At 47.6% G+C, this 17,610-nt stretch overlaps 1 protein-coding gene across 2 annotated transcripts in view; it reads right to left on the reverse strand.

Annotated features, from left to right (window-relative positions):
• The window catches only part of GGA2 (golgi associated, gamma adaptin ear containing, ARF binding protein 2), a 43,664-nt gene that overhangs the window by 17,635 nt on the left and 8,419 nt on the right, over positions 1–17,610 (reverse strand). For both annotated transcript variants that reach the window (XM_032242948.1, XM_032242949.1), the window contains exons 2-9: positions 13,685–13,769; positions 12,283–12,358; positions 11,345–11,443; positions 9,778–9,901; positions 6,190–6,293; positions 4,704–4,784; positions 4,004–4,141; positions 917–998 (exon numbers count right to left, since the gene is read on the reverse strand). In XM_032242948.1, coding sequence (XP_032098839.1) covers positions 917–998; positions 4,004–4,141; positions 4,704–4,784; positions 6,190–6,293; positions 9,778–9,901; positions 11,345–11,443; positions 12,283–12,358; positions 13,685–13,769 — 789 coding nt within the window. The remainder of the gene's footprint in view (positions 1–916; positions 999–4,003; positions 4,142–4,703; positions 4,785–6,189; positions 6,294–9,777; positions 9,902–11,344; positions 11,444–12,282; positions 12,359–13,684; positions 13,770–17,610) is intronic.

Genomic DNA, 17,610 nt, shown 5'->3' on the forward strand with positions numbered 1-17,610 from the left:
AGCCTCCAGTGGGACCTTTTTTCTACCTCTCATACCCCAATCTCCATGGTCAATTTCCACCCCTTTGCAGGCTTTAGACCTGCTGCTGCTTTTTGCTTTTTTTTTTTTTTTTTTGAGATGGAGCTTTGCTCTGTCACTCAGGCTGGAGTGCTATGGAATGATCTTGGCTCACTGCAACCTCTGCCTCCTGGGTTCAAGTGATGATTCTCTTGCCTCAGCCTCCCACATAGCTGGGATTAGAGGCACACAACACCACACCCAGCTAATTTTTTAGTAGAGGCAGGCTTTCACCATGTCAGTCAGGCTGGTCTCGAACTCCGAAGCTCAGGTAATCCACCCACCCTGGCCTCCTAGTGCTGGGATTACAGGCATGAGCCACCATATCCAGCATTTGCTGCGGATTTCTTTCTTTTTTTTTTTTTTTTAATTATTTATTTTGACACAGAGTCTCACTCTGTAGCCCAGGTTAGAGTGCAGTGGCACCTCGGCCCACCGCAACCTCTGCCTCCTGGAATCAAGCAATTCTCCTGCCCCAGCCTCCATAGTAGCTGGTATTACAGGCGCCCACCACCGCACCTGGCTAATTTTTGTATTTTTGGTAGAGGCTAAGTTTCACCATGTTGGTCCAGCTGGTCTCGAACTTCTGACCTCGTGATCTGCCTGCCTTGGCCTCCCAAAGTGCTGGGATTACAGGCATGAGCCACTCACTGTGCGTGGCCTGCTGCTGATTTCTTACCGAAGCCTGGATCCTGCTGGACGTCAGCTGTGAAGCAACTCAGGCCACACCCTCCCCAAGCCCACACTCCACAGAGCCTGAAGTCCACTCTGTCTTGCTCCTGGCTCAGCAGCATGACAGGTGGGACCGAGTCTGTCTTGCACCTGGGCTGCTAGCTATACCTAGTAAAAGAAAACTTACCAAGTGCATCATCGTCATCAGTGGTGTCACTTGCCAGCCGGAACAGGGTGGGCCTCAGCTTTTCACACCTCTCATATACAACCTGGAAGAGCAGAGCTTGGTTCATGACATACACCCAGGCATCCCCCCATGCCCCACTCCAGGGCCCCAGGCGCCTTTGATCAAGTAGGCAGCAGAGTCTGGGGCTTCAGGAGGCCTCCTGTTGGTCCTGACTTCGAGACTGCAGGTTTGAAGTAACATGGCAAAGTTTCAGAAAAAGTTAGGGCTTCAAGTGTATGATTTTTGAAAATAAAAGAATCTGACCGGGCACAGTTGCTCACATCTGTAACCCCAGCACTTTGGGAGGCCAAGGCAGGCAGATCACCTGAGGTCAGGAATTCAAGACCAGCCTGGCCAACATGGTGAAACCCTGTCTCTACTAAAAATACAAAAATTATCTGGTAGTGCTGGTGTGCACCTATAATCCCAGCTACTCATAGGCTGAGGCAGGAGAATCACTTGAACCTGGGAGACTGTACTCCAGCCTGGATGACAGAATGAGACTGTTTCAAAAAAAACAACCCAAAATCTTATTTGCCACATTTTCCAAAGTCAGCTTTCTCCCATGTACAGGTAACACATATTGTTTTCTATGGCATCTCTCCTGTTTCTTAGCTGGCTGTCATGCCAGGTTAGGGAGAATTGGTGTTGTCTAAAAGCCCAACACGCTGACCTTCTAGAGGGACTGTGGTACAACCACTCCATGGGAGATGGGCTTTGGGATCCCTTCCTGGCCTGAGCCCAGCAACCCTTCTGAGCACTGCCCCCTTCAACCACAGAGGAAGGTCAGCAAGATTTTCACCCTAACTCTGTCCAATCCCAATCATAGCTGACTGTGCCAGAGACAGATACATGTGCCACGCTGGCCAGGGATTTTTCTCTTAGGAATTTAGAAAGACAGTAGTTTATTTCTGCTAATTTTGTGAAGTGGAAGGACAAGTAAATAAAGGAGTTGTGTGAGGGCTGGCTCTCCTTGCAGAGAAACATAAAAAGAAACATAAAAAACTGGAATGCAGAGAGAGATGGCTAAAACAGATCTGCTGAAGGAGATGGAGAACAGAGCTCCAAGGGAGACCAGGAACATGGCTGCCTTGGACCTGGCACAAATAGGCTGTGGTTTCTTAGATATGGCAACAAAAGCACCAGCAAGACATTTAAAAAAAAAAAAAAAAAAAAGGAGGAGGCCAGGAGCAGTGGCAATTTGGGAGGCCAAGGCAGGCAGATCACCTGAAGTCAGGAGTTTGAGACCAGCCTGGCCAACATGGTGAAACCCTGTCTCTACTAAAAATACAAAAAAAATTAGCTGGACATGGTGACAGGCACCTGCAATCCCAGCTACTTGGGAGGCTGAGGCAGGAGAATCTCTTGAACCTGGGAGGCAGAGACTGCAGTGAGCCAAGATCATGCCATTGCACTCCAGCCTGGGCAACAGAGTGAGACCCTGTCTCAAAAAACAAAACAAACTCTACCTCTTCAAAACATGCTATCAAAATAGTAAAAAGACAGCCCAAAGAATGGGAGAAAGCTGTCTGATAAGGACCTTGTATCCAGAATATATAAAAATCACTTGTAACTCAAAAATAAAAAGACAATCCAAAAGATGGGCAACGGGTTTGCGCAGACAGTTCTTCTAAGGCTGCCAATAAGCATAGGCAATAAATAAGTCATCAAGAAACAGAAAATTACAATGAGAAAGCACTTCACACCTTCCAGGAGGGCTCCAATCAAAAAGACAACAGCAAATGCTGGCAGGATGCAGAGAACTAGAAGTGATACATTGTGGCCAGGAATGTAAAATGGCACAGCCACTTTGGAAAACAATTAGGCAGTTCTTCAAAATGTTAAATATGGAGTTGCCCCACGATCCAGCAGTTCCGTTTCTAGGTATGCACCCAAGAGAATTTAAAACTTATGTTCACACAAAATCCTGGACAAAGTTCAAAGTCATTATTCCTAATGAATAATTCAAAAGCATTATTTGTAATAGCCAAAAAGCAGGAACAACCCAAATGCCCATGAGCTGATAAGTGGAGAAACAACATGTGGCACAGCCACACAATGGAACGCTATTCAGCCATGAAAAGGAATGGAGCAGTGATGCATGCTACCAGATAGATGCACTTGCAAACATTAGGCTACATAAAGGAAGTCAGACACGAAAGCCCATGTATTGTGTAACTGCACTTGGACGAAGCATCCAAATACGCAAATCCAGAGAGACAGAAAGTAGATTCGTGGTTGCCAGGGACTAGGGGAAAGGGTAGTTTGGGAAAGGAGGAATGACTGTTAATGGGTACAAGGCTCTTTTTAGGGGTGATTAAAATATTCTGTAACTAGGTAGGTGTGATGATTGCTTTTATGATATGTTAATTATCGCAATAAGAATGCTATCTAAAAACTAAGATCTCAAGATGTAGAGGAGCTAGAACTCTCAAACACTGCTGTTAGGATTATAAATGGTTCATAAGCTAAAAGATAGCTGAGCCACTTGGTTTCCTAACAAGTTAAATATATACTTAACATATGACCTAGTAATCCCAGACATTTACCCACAAGAAATGAAAACATATGTTCACACAAAATCCTGTGCACATCTGTTTCTAGCTGCGTGATTCATAACCACCCAGAGCTGGAAACAGGCCAAGGTCCATCAACAGGTACACACGGTGGTACATCCAGGTGACGGGCCAGTACCCGGCAATAACAAGAAGAAACAAACTACTACTATACATGGCAACGTGAATGGCTCTCCAGTGAGACTGAGAAACCAGACAAAATAAAGAGGGTTATGTATTGCATCATTCCATTTATAAAAGAGTCTGGGAGTTGTCAGCCAATCAGAACAGAGAGCAAATTAGCAGCTTCCTGGGGCTCGGGAAGCAGGGGAGAGAGGAAGGGAGGACAAAGCAGCATAAGGACATTTTGGGAGGCGTCAGGTATGTTTACCATCTTCACTGTGAGATGGCTTCATAGATGCATACAGGTGAAAGCATTTCAAACCTACTTTAGTGAACAGGTGCAGCCCCCTGTATTACACCTGAAGATTACCTGCAGGGCCTCCTGGTCAGGTGGGGCCTGCCCTGGCCTGCGGTACACGCTCAGCATCTCCTGCAGTACCTTCACATGGCTTCGCACTTCCTCCACTGCACTGACCCTCTTGGACACCTTCTCCGATTTTTCTTGCTCCTTTTGGGAAGAAGAGGAGGATGGGGGCGAGGTAGCAGAAACCCTGGCGAAAGCCTCAACAAGGGATGGGAAAGGGTCACTACTGAGAGAGCTTACCCAGGGAAATTGCAAGACGTTAAGTGCATGGGAATGCTCACACAGCGGGTGGAAAAAAATACTCAGAAGCCCAGAATTCCTGGGGAAGAATATGCACATTGAGGCCTGGTGACCGTGACCTCCTCCTTTGTGCCATCAGCCTCAAGCCTTCTGAAAAGGAGATTTCTAAACCTGGACTTTGTCTGTACCAATACCTGTTGCTGGGACTGAAGCTGGTGTCTAGGAAATGCTTTGAGCAGCACGGACAAAAGCAGCTGAGCAGAGTGGCAGTGAGGTTTCTGCTTCTAATCACCACCTTGCTGCTCTCGAGGGAGCCTGTGGCTGTTCCCCAGGACCCAGGACTATGTAGGAGCCACTCTTTCTCCCAGGCAACTCTTTCTCCACCCCTCAAAGATAGGTTCATACACACTGTCCTTCAGCCTCTGTCAAATGCTGCTTCTACTGAACCAACTGGAAGAATGCCCACCTCCTTGACCAAATTCTTGATCAACCGGTTTGCAGCCTGAAGATCCTCGGGGTGGTTGCTTTTCAGAAGCCTTGTCAGAAGCTGGAGAGAGTAAACAGGAAGAGTAGGTGAGATAACTCCCTCAGGCCCAGAGCAGACGCAGCAGCAATAGAAGAGTTAACACTAACAACAATGCACACATTTTACACACACTGTCTCACTGAATGGTCCTCAGGACACTATGATGCAGGCACTCTGACTGTCCCAATATGCCACTGGTTTTCAATGGGGTAGGGGGCTGGGGGGATTACTTCTCCCAGGGGACATCTGGCCAAGTCTAGAGAATTTTGGTTGTCACAGCTGGAGAGGGGGTGCTACTGGCAGCTGGTGGGTAGAGTCAAGAATGCTGTGTACATCCTACAGTGCGCAAGACGGTCCCCAACAACAGAGAATTCTCTGGCCCAAAAGGGCACTAGGTCTGTAGTTGCCCTGGACCACGTGCTCTAAGATGGGATAGACTCTGGTGATCTTGTTCATCCGAGATAGACTCTGGTGATCTTGTTCATCCCTTCATTTCCAACGCCTAGCAGGATGCCTGGCACAGAGAAGTCACTCAATCTTTGTGGGATAGATGGCAGGAAAAGTGGGGATAATGAGGGCTGGTGATACAGGATTCTTTCTCAGAAGTCACACCACACCTCCTCCCTAGCTCCTCCCACCCTCTGCACACCTAAGGCACCAAGCAGGAGGACAGCCAGGGAGAAAGGTGGCCCAGAGCCTAGACTAGCCTTGCTCATTCCAACAACAGGGACCTGATGGCCACAGAGTTATCTAGGCCCAAGAAGTGGGTACAGAGAGAGGGTACAGTTAGCAAGCAGAGCATACCACGCAAAAATTAGTACACAGCGCGTAGCCTTCCGACGCTCCATGAACTAGACCTTGCAACCGACCAAGAACAGTCACGACCAAAAGCACTGCTAGCACTAGGCCAAAGGGTTCCCCACTCACAGGCACCACAGTTATCCCTGGGTCTTGGCCACCTTCCCTTCCTCTTCTTGTCCCTCTAGATACTGATGTCCAAGGGACAACGATTTTGGGAGTTCATAGAGGATGGAAATGGATAGGGTCGGGCTCCCTGGCACTGAGACAGAGCTGAACCAACACAGAGCAGCCAGTCTTTCCACTGTTCCCACCCCAACACCACACCCACACAGGACATGACCCATCACCCACACTCCCCACGGGCTATCCTTTTGCACCTTTTTTCCCCAAGGAAGGCTGTGCAGATAAGGGAGAGGACACAAAGAACCCAGAACCTTATTGGTCGGCTTATCCATGAAGAAAGCACCCAAACCTTCTGCTACCTCACTCCTAAGGGCCTGTCTGGAGAGAAGAACCCACATAACCTGTCCCCCTCCATACTCTGATTCAAGCATCAACGGGCATTTAGTGCACAGTCCCTAAGAGAAAAGGTCTCATCAGACACCACATAGGTCAGGTTCCTTACCTTGGACTTTTCTTCATCAGCATCAAAGATGGAGCTTTTGGGCCAGGGAGATGGTGGGGGTAAGATTTTATCCACTGGTAGTTTAGGGTCTTGTTTTATAATTCCTAAAAATGCAATTTACAAAGTTAAGACACTGATATGGGGATCCAGTAACTTCACTCAGAATCCAGTATAAAGTCCGGAAATGCCGGTTCCTGATACCATGCTAGGGAAGCACAGTCAACAGCCTTCAAAGACAACACCCAGTGCATGAATCAAGTTTTGCATTATCTCTCAGGAGAATCCAAGGAACCACCACAGTGGCCGGGACATCAGAGCCAACTACATCAGAGAAGAGCCAGTCCTAAAGGCCTGCAGTCTGTGGGCCTTATGTGATAAAAACATGGATCAGTTTATCCAGCTACATAACCACCCAGGGATCAAAAGTTTCTGGAGAGTCCCTGACAAAGCTCCGAAAAACGCTGAGTGCATGCGAAAGGGAACAACAGTACCTCCTGAACCTGGGTTCCTTCTTTTAAGAGCGCAATATAAAAAGGAATTCAGATTTCCATCTTCCAAACAGGACACACAAAGGTGGGAACTATCACCCCATCGTGACAACAAAACAACACTGGAAAATGTGCAAATTTGCAAGCTTTTTGTTGTTTTTGAGACAGATTCTTGCTCTGTCTCCCAGGCTAGAGTGCAGTGGTGTGATCACAGTTCGCCACAGCCTTAAACTCCTGGCTTAAGCAATCCTTCCACCTTGGCCCCCAAGTAGCTGGGACTACAAGTGGGTACCACCACACCCAGCTAATTTTTTAAAAATTGTTTTTGTAGAGATGGGGTTTTGCTATGTTGCCCAGGCTGGTCTCAAACTCCTGGCCTCAAGTGATTATCCCACCTTAGACTCCTGAAGTGCTGGGATCACAGGTGTGAGCCACCATGCCGAACCTACAAATTCCTTGAACTCATCAGAGAGCTCAGATCATGGGGCAACAACCAAGTAACCTGAAATCTAAGGAAAAGAACATCCTCCAAGGACTGATAACAAGGAATACCGACAGTAACTAAGCTAGAATTATTTTAAAATTGTTTATAGAAGGCCGGGCGCGGTGGCTCATGCCTGTAATCCCAGTACTTTGGGAGGCCAAGGCGGGTGGATCACGAGGTCAAGAGATCAAGACCATCCAGGTCAACATGGTGAAACCCCGTCTCTACTAAAAATACAAAAAATTAGCTGGGCATGGTGGCGTTTGCCTGTAGTCCCAGCTACTCAGGAGGCTGAGGCAGGAGAATTGCCTGAACCCAGGAGGCGGAGGTTGCGGTGAGCCGAGATCGTGCCATTGCACTCCAGCCTGGGTAACAAGAGCAAAACTCTGTCTCAAAAAAAAAAAAAGAAAAAAAAATTGTTTATAGGCCAGTATGAATTACCAAGAGAATACAGAATTTCTGGAGGCTGCAACAAAAAGCAAATAACTCTTTTCCAGAGGCTCACAAAAACAGTGGGAAGGCTTAAAGGCAGGGTTAGGGAGAGAAGAGTAAGAAACCCTGCAGCTCTGAGGGCACTGGTGGAAGCCCACTGCAGCTAGAGAAAAAACAGGGGAGAAAAAACAAACCCTAGAACCCTTGGGAGAGGAGCAGGAATTATGTCCTGGGTTTGGATCTACACTGGAGTGGGGGGGGATCACAAACAGATCCTACCAAGACCCACGATGTAGTGCCTGCCTACGAACGAGGCTGAATCAGAACAGAGACTGGCCCTGCCCAACACCCCCTCTGAATGACAAGGGACAGCTGTCTACTGCTACGAGGGGCAAGAACAAGGAGAAAGGCCCTCTCTGAGGTGCAAAGGAAAGTGAACACTTACAGCTGAGAGAATAGATACTGAAGAAAACAAACAAACTAGCCCCCAGCCTAAACACAGGGTAACACTAGAGGAATCTCCAGTCTCACATAATAACTAAAGTAACAACAAATCTCACACCCAGCTCAAATCCTGCCTACAAGAAGGAAAGCTCCACCCAATTCCAGGGATGAAAAACTCCTTACTTCATAGATGGATATGCTAATTACCCTGATTTGATCACAACACATTGTATGCATGTACCAAAATATCACATTGTACTCCAATAAATATGTACAAGTATGTGTCAAAAATAAATCCACAGCCAAGTGCAGTGGCTCACGCCTGTAATCCCAGCACTTTGGGAGGCTGAGGCAGGCAGATCATTTGAGAGGAATTTGAGACCAGCCTGAGCAACATGGTAAAACCCCATCTCTACTAAAAATACAAAAAATTAGCCGGGCATGGTGACAGGTGCCTCTAACCCCAGCTAAGGTTGCAGTGAATAGAGATCGTGCCGCTGCACTCCAGCATGGGCGACAGAGTGAGACTCTGTCTCAAATCAATCAATCAATCAATCAATCCACTAAATGATTATTGAAAGATCTTTTGTAACTATAAAGTATTTTATGTCTGCACATTGTTACTTTTATCACAGTAGTATTTTTCAAACTCTGGTTCATATGTAGCATTATATCTGTACTTCATAATAAGATTCCATTATTTCAGAAAAAGAGATTAAAGATGGGCATGGTAGCTCACACCTAGGAGGCTGAAGTGGAAGGATCATGTGAGCCCAGGAGTTCGAGACCAGCGTGGGCAACATTGCAAGACCTTGTCTCTATAAAAAATAAAAGTATTTGGTATAAGAGATCAAGTGAGTGAGAGTGTGTGCGTGTGTGCGTGCGTGCGTGCGTGCGTGTGTGTGTGTGTGTGTGTGTTGGGGTGGGGGTGGGAGGAGAATAATAAATAAATAAATTAGCTGGGTATGGTGGCACACGCCTGTATTCCCAGCTACTTGGGAGGCTGAGGCAGGAGAATGGCTGGAGGCCACAGGTCAAGGCTGCAGTGAGCCACGACTGTACCACTGTGCTCCAGCCTAGATGACAGAGCAACACCTTGTCTCAAAAAAAAAAGAAAAAAAAAAAAAGAAAGAAAGAAAAAAGAAGGTTGGGCATGGGCACAGCAGCTCACACCTGTAATCCCAAGGCGGGTGAATCACCTGTCAGGAGTTCGAGACCAGCCTGGCCAACATGGTGAAATACTATCTCTACTAAAAACACAAAAATTAGCCAGGTATAGTAGTGGATACCTGTAATCCCAGCTACTCAAGAGGCTGAGGCAGGAGAATTGCTTGAACCCAGGAGGCAGAGGTTGCAGTAAGCTAGGATTGAACCATTGCACTCCAGCCTGGGCAATAAGAGCAAAACTCTGTCTATTAAAAAATTAAATATAATATTAAGATAAATAAGGACTTTAGTGACATAGATCGCTTGTAGTTTGACTTTTCTCATGCGGTTATTTCCTGATTTCCAGGCAACAGGGAAAAGCATGCCCTACATCATCTTTCAAGGTCTGTACTATGGCTTTTAAAGATAAGTAGATAAAAGATTTATTGTGTAAAAAATAAAAAATAAAAACTCTACCTCAGTACGGTCTTATACAAGAAGTCCAGCTTTCAACAAAAAATTATAAGGCAGACAAAAAAGCGAGAGGACGCAGGCCCAGTCAAGAGAAACGTGACACAGTAGCACAAGTCAGACCTTGTTTCTTCAGCATCTGATAGGCGTCTCGGATCTTGACGTCTTCAGGAAACCATACTGTCCAACTAAAGAGTATTTCAATGACTCTTCCTTTAACTTTTTCTGTGGCCCAGGACCCCAGGTACTGAAATAAAAAGGAAAGAGAATTCTAAAGCTGGAAGGGACTTGGGAGACCAACAATTTAACTAAAGAGGGAGCCGTTTAGGCCCAGAGAAACAAGCTCCCAGGTATGGTATGAGTGTGAGGAGGGACTGAGGCCACACTATCTGGTGCCCAGCCCCAGAGCCCTTCCTGGGATTCAAGTAATTGATCTCCACAATACTCACACTAAACCCCACCATGAAGGGGTCTCGGTCAGAACCTGTTCTACACCACTGGGGACAGTCATTTTTTGCCTGGGACAAGAATACTAAAATTTGGTCTTTGTTTCCGTTCCTGGCACAGAACTTCAAAAGTCCTTGGAATTTCCTGAGACACAGGAGTGTCTTGTTATTCAAGAGACACAATCTCAGGGAGCACCTGAGTTTTCACTAATGATTTACAGTGAGTGCTTAGAGAGTTTCAAGGGCTGGCCACTCCAGAGAGGTCAACCCTGTGATCAGAGCAGAAACTTTCAGCCCCATCCCCTGACCCGTGCTCCCATATCCCTACCCATGGAGTGTAAAAAACAACAATCAATTCCAAATCTTAAAAAAAAAAAAAAAAAAACCAACAACAACAAAAAACTCAGATGAAAACACTGCAACAAGGAAGCTCAGAGAGCCTCTCGGTCGAACCTATGTTGGGAGAACCGCAAGCTCAGAGTCCAGGAGTGGGCACAGCAGCTCTGTACCCTCTTGCCCCACCAAGACCTTGCCTATGTATTGCTTCCAGTCATACCCTTTGTGCTAAAACAGTGATAGAAGTACAGGGCTTTCCTGTGTACATGAATCATTCTAGGAAATTATGGAACCTGGGGCAGTGGGGAGGGGGAGGTCACAGGAACCCCTGAATCTGCAGCTGGGGATGCAGAAATGCAGCAGCTTAAAGACACATGACATTCATGGCTGGCAGCTGAAACGGGTAGTCTAAGTAGCACTGAGCCCCCATCATGTGGGGTCCGGGTGGCAGAACTAAAATGAACTGTAGGACCCACGGTCAGTGTCAGCACTGTTGTGGGAACACAACAAGGCAGGGTTCAATGCTGGTTACCTAACAGTGGTCAAGCTAAGACAGGTGCCAGGAAGACAGGTATGGAGGACAAGGCAGGAGGTGACAGAAAACTTCAGGCCACCCCTGGGATCTCTCACTGTCTCTACCAGGGCCCTGTGCCTCCAAGCTGGAGTTCCTCATCTCCTCTAGGCCACATGTCCCGCGGGCCTTCTGAAAGGGGAAATGTGAAAATGCTAACAGCAAGGGGCAGCTGATGAGCACAGCCTCTTACCAGAGCTTGGAGAGGGGTGCGCTTTCACAGGCAGGAGGGGGTTTTGTCCATGAATGGGCCTGCCTCTGGCCTGAGGAGGGCGCCAGGAGTTTGACGGTGGGCATAGGTGTGGCACAGTGCGCAGAGCCAAGTCCAGGTACTCACCTTTGGGGACAACACTTTGATGAGCTCGTTCAGGAAACGGAATTTGGCCACCTCGCCATGAAACTTCTCCCCACAGTGGTTCATACACATCTCCAGCACCTGCAGACACAGAACCCCCATGAGAAGGTGGAAGGCCAGTGGTCCCAGGCTCCCCTCCTGGCTGGTAACCACTTGCTGGTGACTGCGCTGGAACCATAGCTAACCCTGCCTCAAACCTATGAGGACACTGAGTTTTCATGAAGAGGACGTTTTCAGATCAAGAAAAAAATGTCCTCTGTTCAATCTTGCTCTAACTGCCTGGGGTTTATGCCCAGGAAATAGCTTAGTGGGTATGTCAAACCCTGAGGTCACCCCACCTTTTAAGGAGACCGTTGGGGAGATGAAAGCGGCCCAAGAACCAACTCCTTCCTGGAGGCTGAAATCACGTATCCAGTGTCCAAGACCAGCCAGATGTCACCCACTGGTACTCAAGAGGCAAGCTGGTCCTGCAGACCCCTCCTCTGGTCCATACTGAGGCTTTCAACACCACAAATTAGTCACCAGCATCTAAACATCAAATATATACAAAGACCTAAACTAGCAATCCTGGGCCCACACTTACACATGCCAAGGACCAGCGGGCCCTGTGCTAGAGCTACCCTCTTCAGACAGGGTACATGAACTTGCCAGTCCTGGTTTAAATGGGCAGATGAAAGTAAAACCTTCCTTTCCTTCTCCCACAGTAGACTCAATGCTGCCCACAAGAAACAGATGAGAAAGATGAGAAAGAAGGATGGGGACCCTTGGCCAGAACTCCCTCCTCCAACCTTCTGTGATGGTGAACCTTTCAGGGGACCTCCCTGCCCCAGTGAAAAGGACCTGGGTGGAAGCAAAGTGCCTCTCAGCTCTCTCCAGCACCAGGACAGGAAAGCTTAGGCTACAAGGCAAGCCATACTCACCGTTAAGGCATAAAGAGCTTCCTTCTCTTGCGGAGACTGGATCTTGTGGGCCAGTAGCCAGGGCGCGTGCGTGGGGCTACAGGGAAACAAAAAGACCTAGACTCTGGGCAGGCAAGAAGAAACTAACCCAAGTGGCTGAGCATGCTCAGTAAAGCCACTTTTCTTGCAGGGGCTGGTGTCCCAAAGCAGAGGTGGAGTGTGCCTGATACAAAGCCCACGAGGAGGCCCCAGAGGGGGCCACCTCCCACCCACCCTGGTTAAACCTAAAGCACCCAAAGTCCTCCTCCTGCCCAGGGCACACTGCCCTCCCGTCAGCCAACCCCCAGACCCTAAATTCCAAGCTGCCAGTCCCAGCCTAGGTCCACACAGAGCCAGAGCAGCACAGGCCCTGTTTGTCTGTGATAAATGCCCAGGGAATGCTAGAGCAGAAAGTGTGATCAAACTTGGCTCAAACTGGCCAAATATGCGGCACCACACAGATTAAATATCTTGATGGGCTGGGCACGGTGGGTCACACCTGTAATCCCAGCACTGTGGGAGGCCAAGGCAGGTAGATCACCTGTGGTCAGGAGTTCGAGACCAGCCTGGCCAACAGGGTGAAATCCCATCTCTACTAAAAACTACAAAAATTAGCCGGGTGCGGTGGTACGTGCCTGCAATCCCAGCTACTCAGGAGGCTGAGGCAGGAGAATCACTTGAACCCGGGAGGTGGAAACTGCAGTGAGCCGAGATGGCACCAATCACTCTAGTCTGGGTGACAAAGCAAGACTCTGTCTCAAACAAAAAAAAAAAAAGAAAAGAAAAAAAAAATGTCTGGATGACTCACTTGATTCTTCAGGTCCTATCCAGTTGCTTTGGAAACAGAATTCAACAAAACCTTCCCCTTTTCCTTTTTCTTAAGATTACATTTAAATGGTGGAGGATACACAGATCTCTTTTAATTAGGTAATGTGGTGACATTCTATCGGTATCATTCAGAGTTCTCTTCAGCATTAGTGTTTTATAACACTATTTAAAATTTATAACTGCCAGTTGCAAATGAACTATCCTGTGTGTGTGTGTGTGTGTGTGTGTGTGTGTGTGTGTGTGTGTGTGTGTTTTAAATATGAGCTTGCTAATTTTAGAAAAATAATGTTTTTAGGATTATAGGGGAAAACAAGAGAATGAATGCCAGCCTGACTGTATTTTTATGTTTTTGAGACAGGGTCTCACTCTGTCACCAAGGGTGGTCTCAAACTCCTGGGCTCAAGCAATCCTCCCGCCTTGGTCTCCCAAAGTGCTGGGATTACAGGCATGAGCCACCGAGCCTTGCCTAGAGAGCTTAACTCTAAAACAATCTCGAGAGACAAAGTTCTACACTCTATACTCCAGAGTCAACTACGTGTGTGAGAAGTCACCTTACCCATTGGGGTCAGTGTTCACCTGCTCACAGAAATTCTGGATAGCTGACCAATCCTGTTCCGACATGCTTGGATCTGTGGCTTTGTCTGTCAAATAAGTAATAAAGTTAGAGAAAGTATAAGAAGAAGAAATTTACATCCCTCCCCATACACATGGCAGCCAAGGGCTGTCTCATCACAGCTCTACAGGATCAGACCAGTGGACAGACAGCCAAAAGGAGAGGAATTGTGCCTGCGCTGCCCACCACCATCCAGCATAGCGCTGGGCACATGGTATGCCCTTACCGAATATTTGCCGACTGAACGAACAAGCAAATTAACTAGCAAGCTGGCTGGGCACAATGGCTCATGCCTGTAATCCCAGCATTTTGGGAAGCTGAGGTGGGCAGATCATCTGAGGTCAGGAGTTTGAGACCAGCCTAACCAACATGATGAAACCCTGGCTCTACTAAAAACACAAAAAAATTAGCTGGGTGTGGTGGTGCATGCCTGTAATCCCAGCTACTTGGGAGGCTGAGACAGGAGAATCGCTTAACTTGGGAGGTGGAGGCTGCAGTGAGCTCAGATTGGGCCACTGCACTCCAGCCTGGGCGACAGAGGGAGGCTGTCTCAAAAAAAAATGAACAAGCTATTCCCCTGAAAGCAGCTCCATTTCTGGTGCAGAGGCTGGCCTGGGTATTGTCTGAGTCGGGATGCCCCCACCTGTCCTGCAACAAGCAGAGACAGAAGCCAGCATTGGAAAGGCCACCTGGAAGTGTCTCAGCAGTGTGACAGGAAGACAAGAACACACCACCAGAAGGAATACCAACCTGCCTGTTCATAAAACTTCCAGTGGCAGCCACGGTGGCTCATGCCTGTAATCCCAGCACTTTGGGAGGCCGAGGCAGGTGGACCACGAGGTCAAGAGATTGAGACCCATCCTGGCCAACATAGTGAAACCCTGTCTCTACTAAAATAAAATTTAAAAAAAAATTATCTGGGCGTGGTGGCGCACACCTGTAGTCCCAGCTACACGGGAAGCTGAGGCAGAACTGCTTGAACCTGGGAGGTGGAGGTTGCAGCGAGCCAAGATCGCACCACTGCACTCCAGCCTGGCGCCTGGCGACAGAGCAAGCCTCTGTAGCAAAAAAAAAAAAAAAAAGTTAAGACCAGGCATGATGGCTCACGCCTATAATCCCAACATTTTTGGAGGCCAAGGCAGGTGAATCACTTGAGGTCAGGAGTTTGAGACCAGCCTTGCCAACACAGTGAAACCTCATCTCTACTAAAAATGCAAACTAGCTGGGCATGGTGGAGTGTTCCTGTAATCCCAGCTACTCAGGCAGCTGAGGCAGGAGAAGGACTTGAACCTAGGAGTTGGAGATGGCACCACTGCACTCAGCCTGGTAAACAGCAAGACTCCATCTGGGGAAAAAAAAAAAAAAGGCCAGTGTGGTGGCTCACACCTGTAATTCCAATAATTTGGGAGGGAGGCCAAGGTGGGTGGAACACAAGGTCAAGAGTTCAAGACCAGCCTAAGACGGTGACCCTGTCTCTACTAAAAATACAAAAATTAGCCAGGTGTGGTGGTGGGTGCCTGTAATCCCAGCTACTTTCAAGGCTGAGGCAGGAGAATCGCTTGAACCCAGGAGGCGGACATTGCAGTGAGCCGAGATCGTACCACTGTATTCTAGCTTGGGCAACAGAGCAAGCCTCTGTCTCGAAAAAAAAACAAGAAGAGAAAAAAGAAAAAAATTAGCTGGGCATGGTAGCATGTGACTGTAGTCTTAGCTACCCAGAAAGCTGAAGTGGGAGGACTGCTTAAGCTCAGGAGGCTAAGGCAGCAGTGAGCCAAGATCACGCCACTCCACTCCAGCTTGGGCTGCAGAGCAAGACCCTATCTCAAACAAAAACAAAAACAAGTAAATAAAACTGAAAAAATAACCCTTCCATCTCCCCTCTGGCCATCCTGTCCTGGCTTGCCATACTGGTTCTGACAGAGCAGCTCTTTTAGGCTCTGGAAATGAGGTGTTACTTCTCAGGACCATAATTCTGACTACTTCTGACATTGTTTTTCTTCTGGCCCAAGTGTCCGCTCTGTGCCTCTCAGTGCCCTATCCATATTCTTCCAGACCCATCTGAATTTCCAGCTCCTGCAGAAAACTCCCTCCTGCTGCACCAGCCCTACTGCTTCTCCCTCTGATTACTCAACAATGCACAGTCAGAGCTGAACTTTTCCTGACTGTAGTCACATTTATGTCACATGGAAGTCATACGTCTCAATAGGGAGAGTCAATGGACAGGTAATCACCATCTTCCTGCCCACTGACACCTTTCTAAGTGAAAAGAGGACACAAGGGCAAGGGAGGAATCAGTGATTGATTCCTATATTCTCCTCCCTGCCCCGCCCAAGCTCTTTTCCCAGGCTCCATATCTTAAAATCCTATGTACCACTGAGTCCCAATTCAAATTCCACCCTAAAGATTTCTCTGACCTCTTTATCTCCTGTCCCCCAAAAAACAGAAGCTGTCTCTTCCTCTTCTAAACAGACATTTTATCTGCCCCTTCTCCAATAGGGATCTCCAGCTACACCCCTTATTAGTCACATGTACTTGGACTCTCTGAGCCTCAGTTTCCTCAACTATAAAATAAAGAAAATAGGGCAAGGTGCTGCAACTCATGCCTATAATCCGAGCACTTTGGGAAGCCAAGGCAGGAGGATTCTTTGAGCCTAGAAGGTCGAGACCAGCCTGAGCAACCTAACAGGACCCAATCTCTATAAATTTTTAAAAAAATTATCCAGGCGGCCAGACGCAGTGACTCACACCTATAAACCTAAACTTTGGGAGGCTGAGGTGTGCAGACTGCCTGAGCTTAGGAGTTGGGAGTTCAGCCTGGACAACACGGTGAAACCCCCTGTCTCTACTGAAATAAAAAAACAGCCAGATATGGTGGCACACACCTACAGTCCTAGCTACTCAGGAGGATCACTTGAGCCCAGGAGGTCAAAGCTGCAGTGAGTTATCATTATGCCACTGCACTCCTGCCTGGAGGGACAGAATGAGACCCTGTCTCAAAAATAATAATAAAAATAGTCAGCCAGGTTCGGTGGCTCACGCCTGTAATCCCAGCACTTTGGGAGGTCTAGGCAGGTGGATCGCCTGAGGTCAGGAGCTCAAGACCAGCCTGGCCAACATGGTGAAACCCCGTCTCTACTAAAAATACAAAAATTAGCTGGGCATGGTGGGGGAGTGCCTCTAACCCCAGCTACTCAGGAGGCTGAAACAGAATAATTGCTTGAAAACCCAGGAGATGGAGGTTGCAGAGAGCCGAGATAGTGCCACTGTACCCAAGCCTAGGCAACAGAGCAAGGCTCTGCCTCAAAAAAAAAAAAAAAATGGTCTGGGCACAGTGTCTCATGCCTGGCCTGTAACCCCAGTACTTTGGGAGGCCAAGGTAGGAGGATCACCTGAGCCCAGGAGTGAGTGACGAGCCTGGGCAACATGGTGAGGCCCCACCTCTACAAATAAAAAAATAAAATAAGGAAAACAGTACCTTCCACATGACTGTCATGTGATTTAAAGGAGACGGTGTCTAAAATGCTTAGTAAGCAGTCTATAAAGGATAATTGTTTATTATTAGATATAGTCTCTGGCTTTTACTGTAATATGTAGACATGTCTTGTCCTACCTATAGAGAATAAAACCTTGAGGGCAGACGCTGTATCTTCCCTACAGTGCCTTACTCATAGGCACAAAATAGAAAGTCATCAAATAAATTATTTAAAGCAGTGATTCTCAGAGATTCTGTGTCTGAATCACCTAAAGTCTATACCATTTAAGCTTCAGATTCAGTTCACTACAAGGTCAAGGTTAACACCTCAAAAGAATTCTGACCTCAGCATGTGACTGGACCTGGAGGGAGAGAACAGGAGAGGCAGGGAGAGAAC

Source organism: Sapajus apella, unplaced genomic scaffold (genome assembly GCF_009761245.1).
Source record: "Sapajus apella isolate SASKATOON/1434 unplaced genomic scaffold, GSC_monkey_1.0 scaffold51, whole genome shotgun sequence".
NCBI lineage: Eukaryota > Metazoa > Chordata > Mammalia > Primates > Cebidae > Sapajus > Sapajus apella.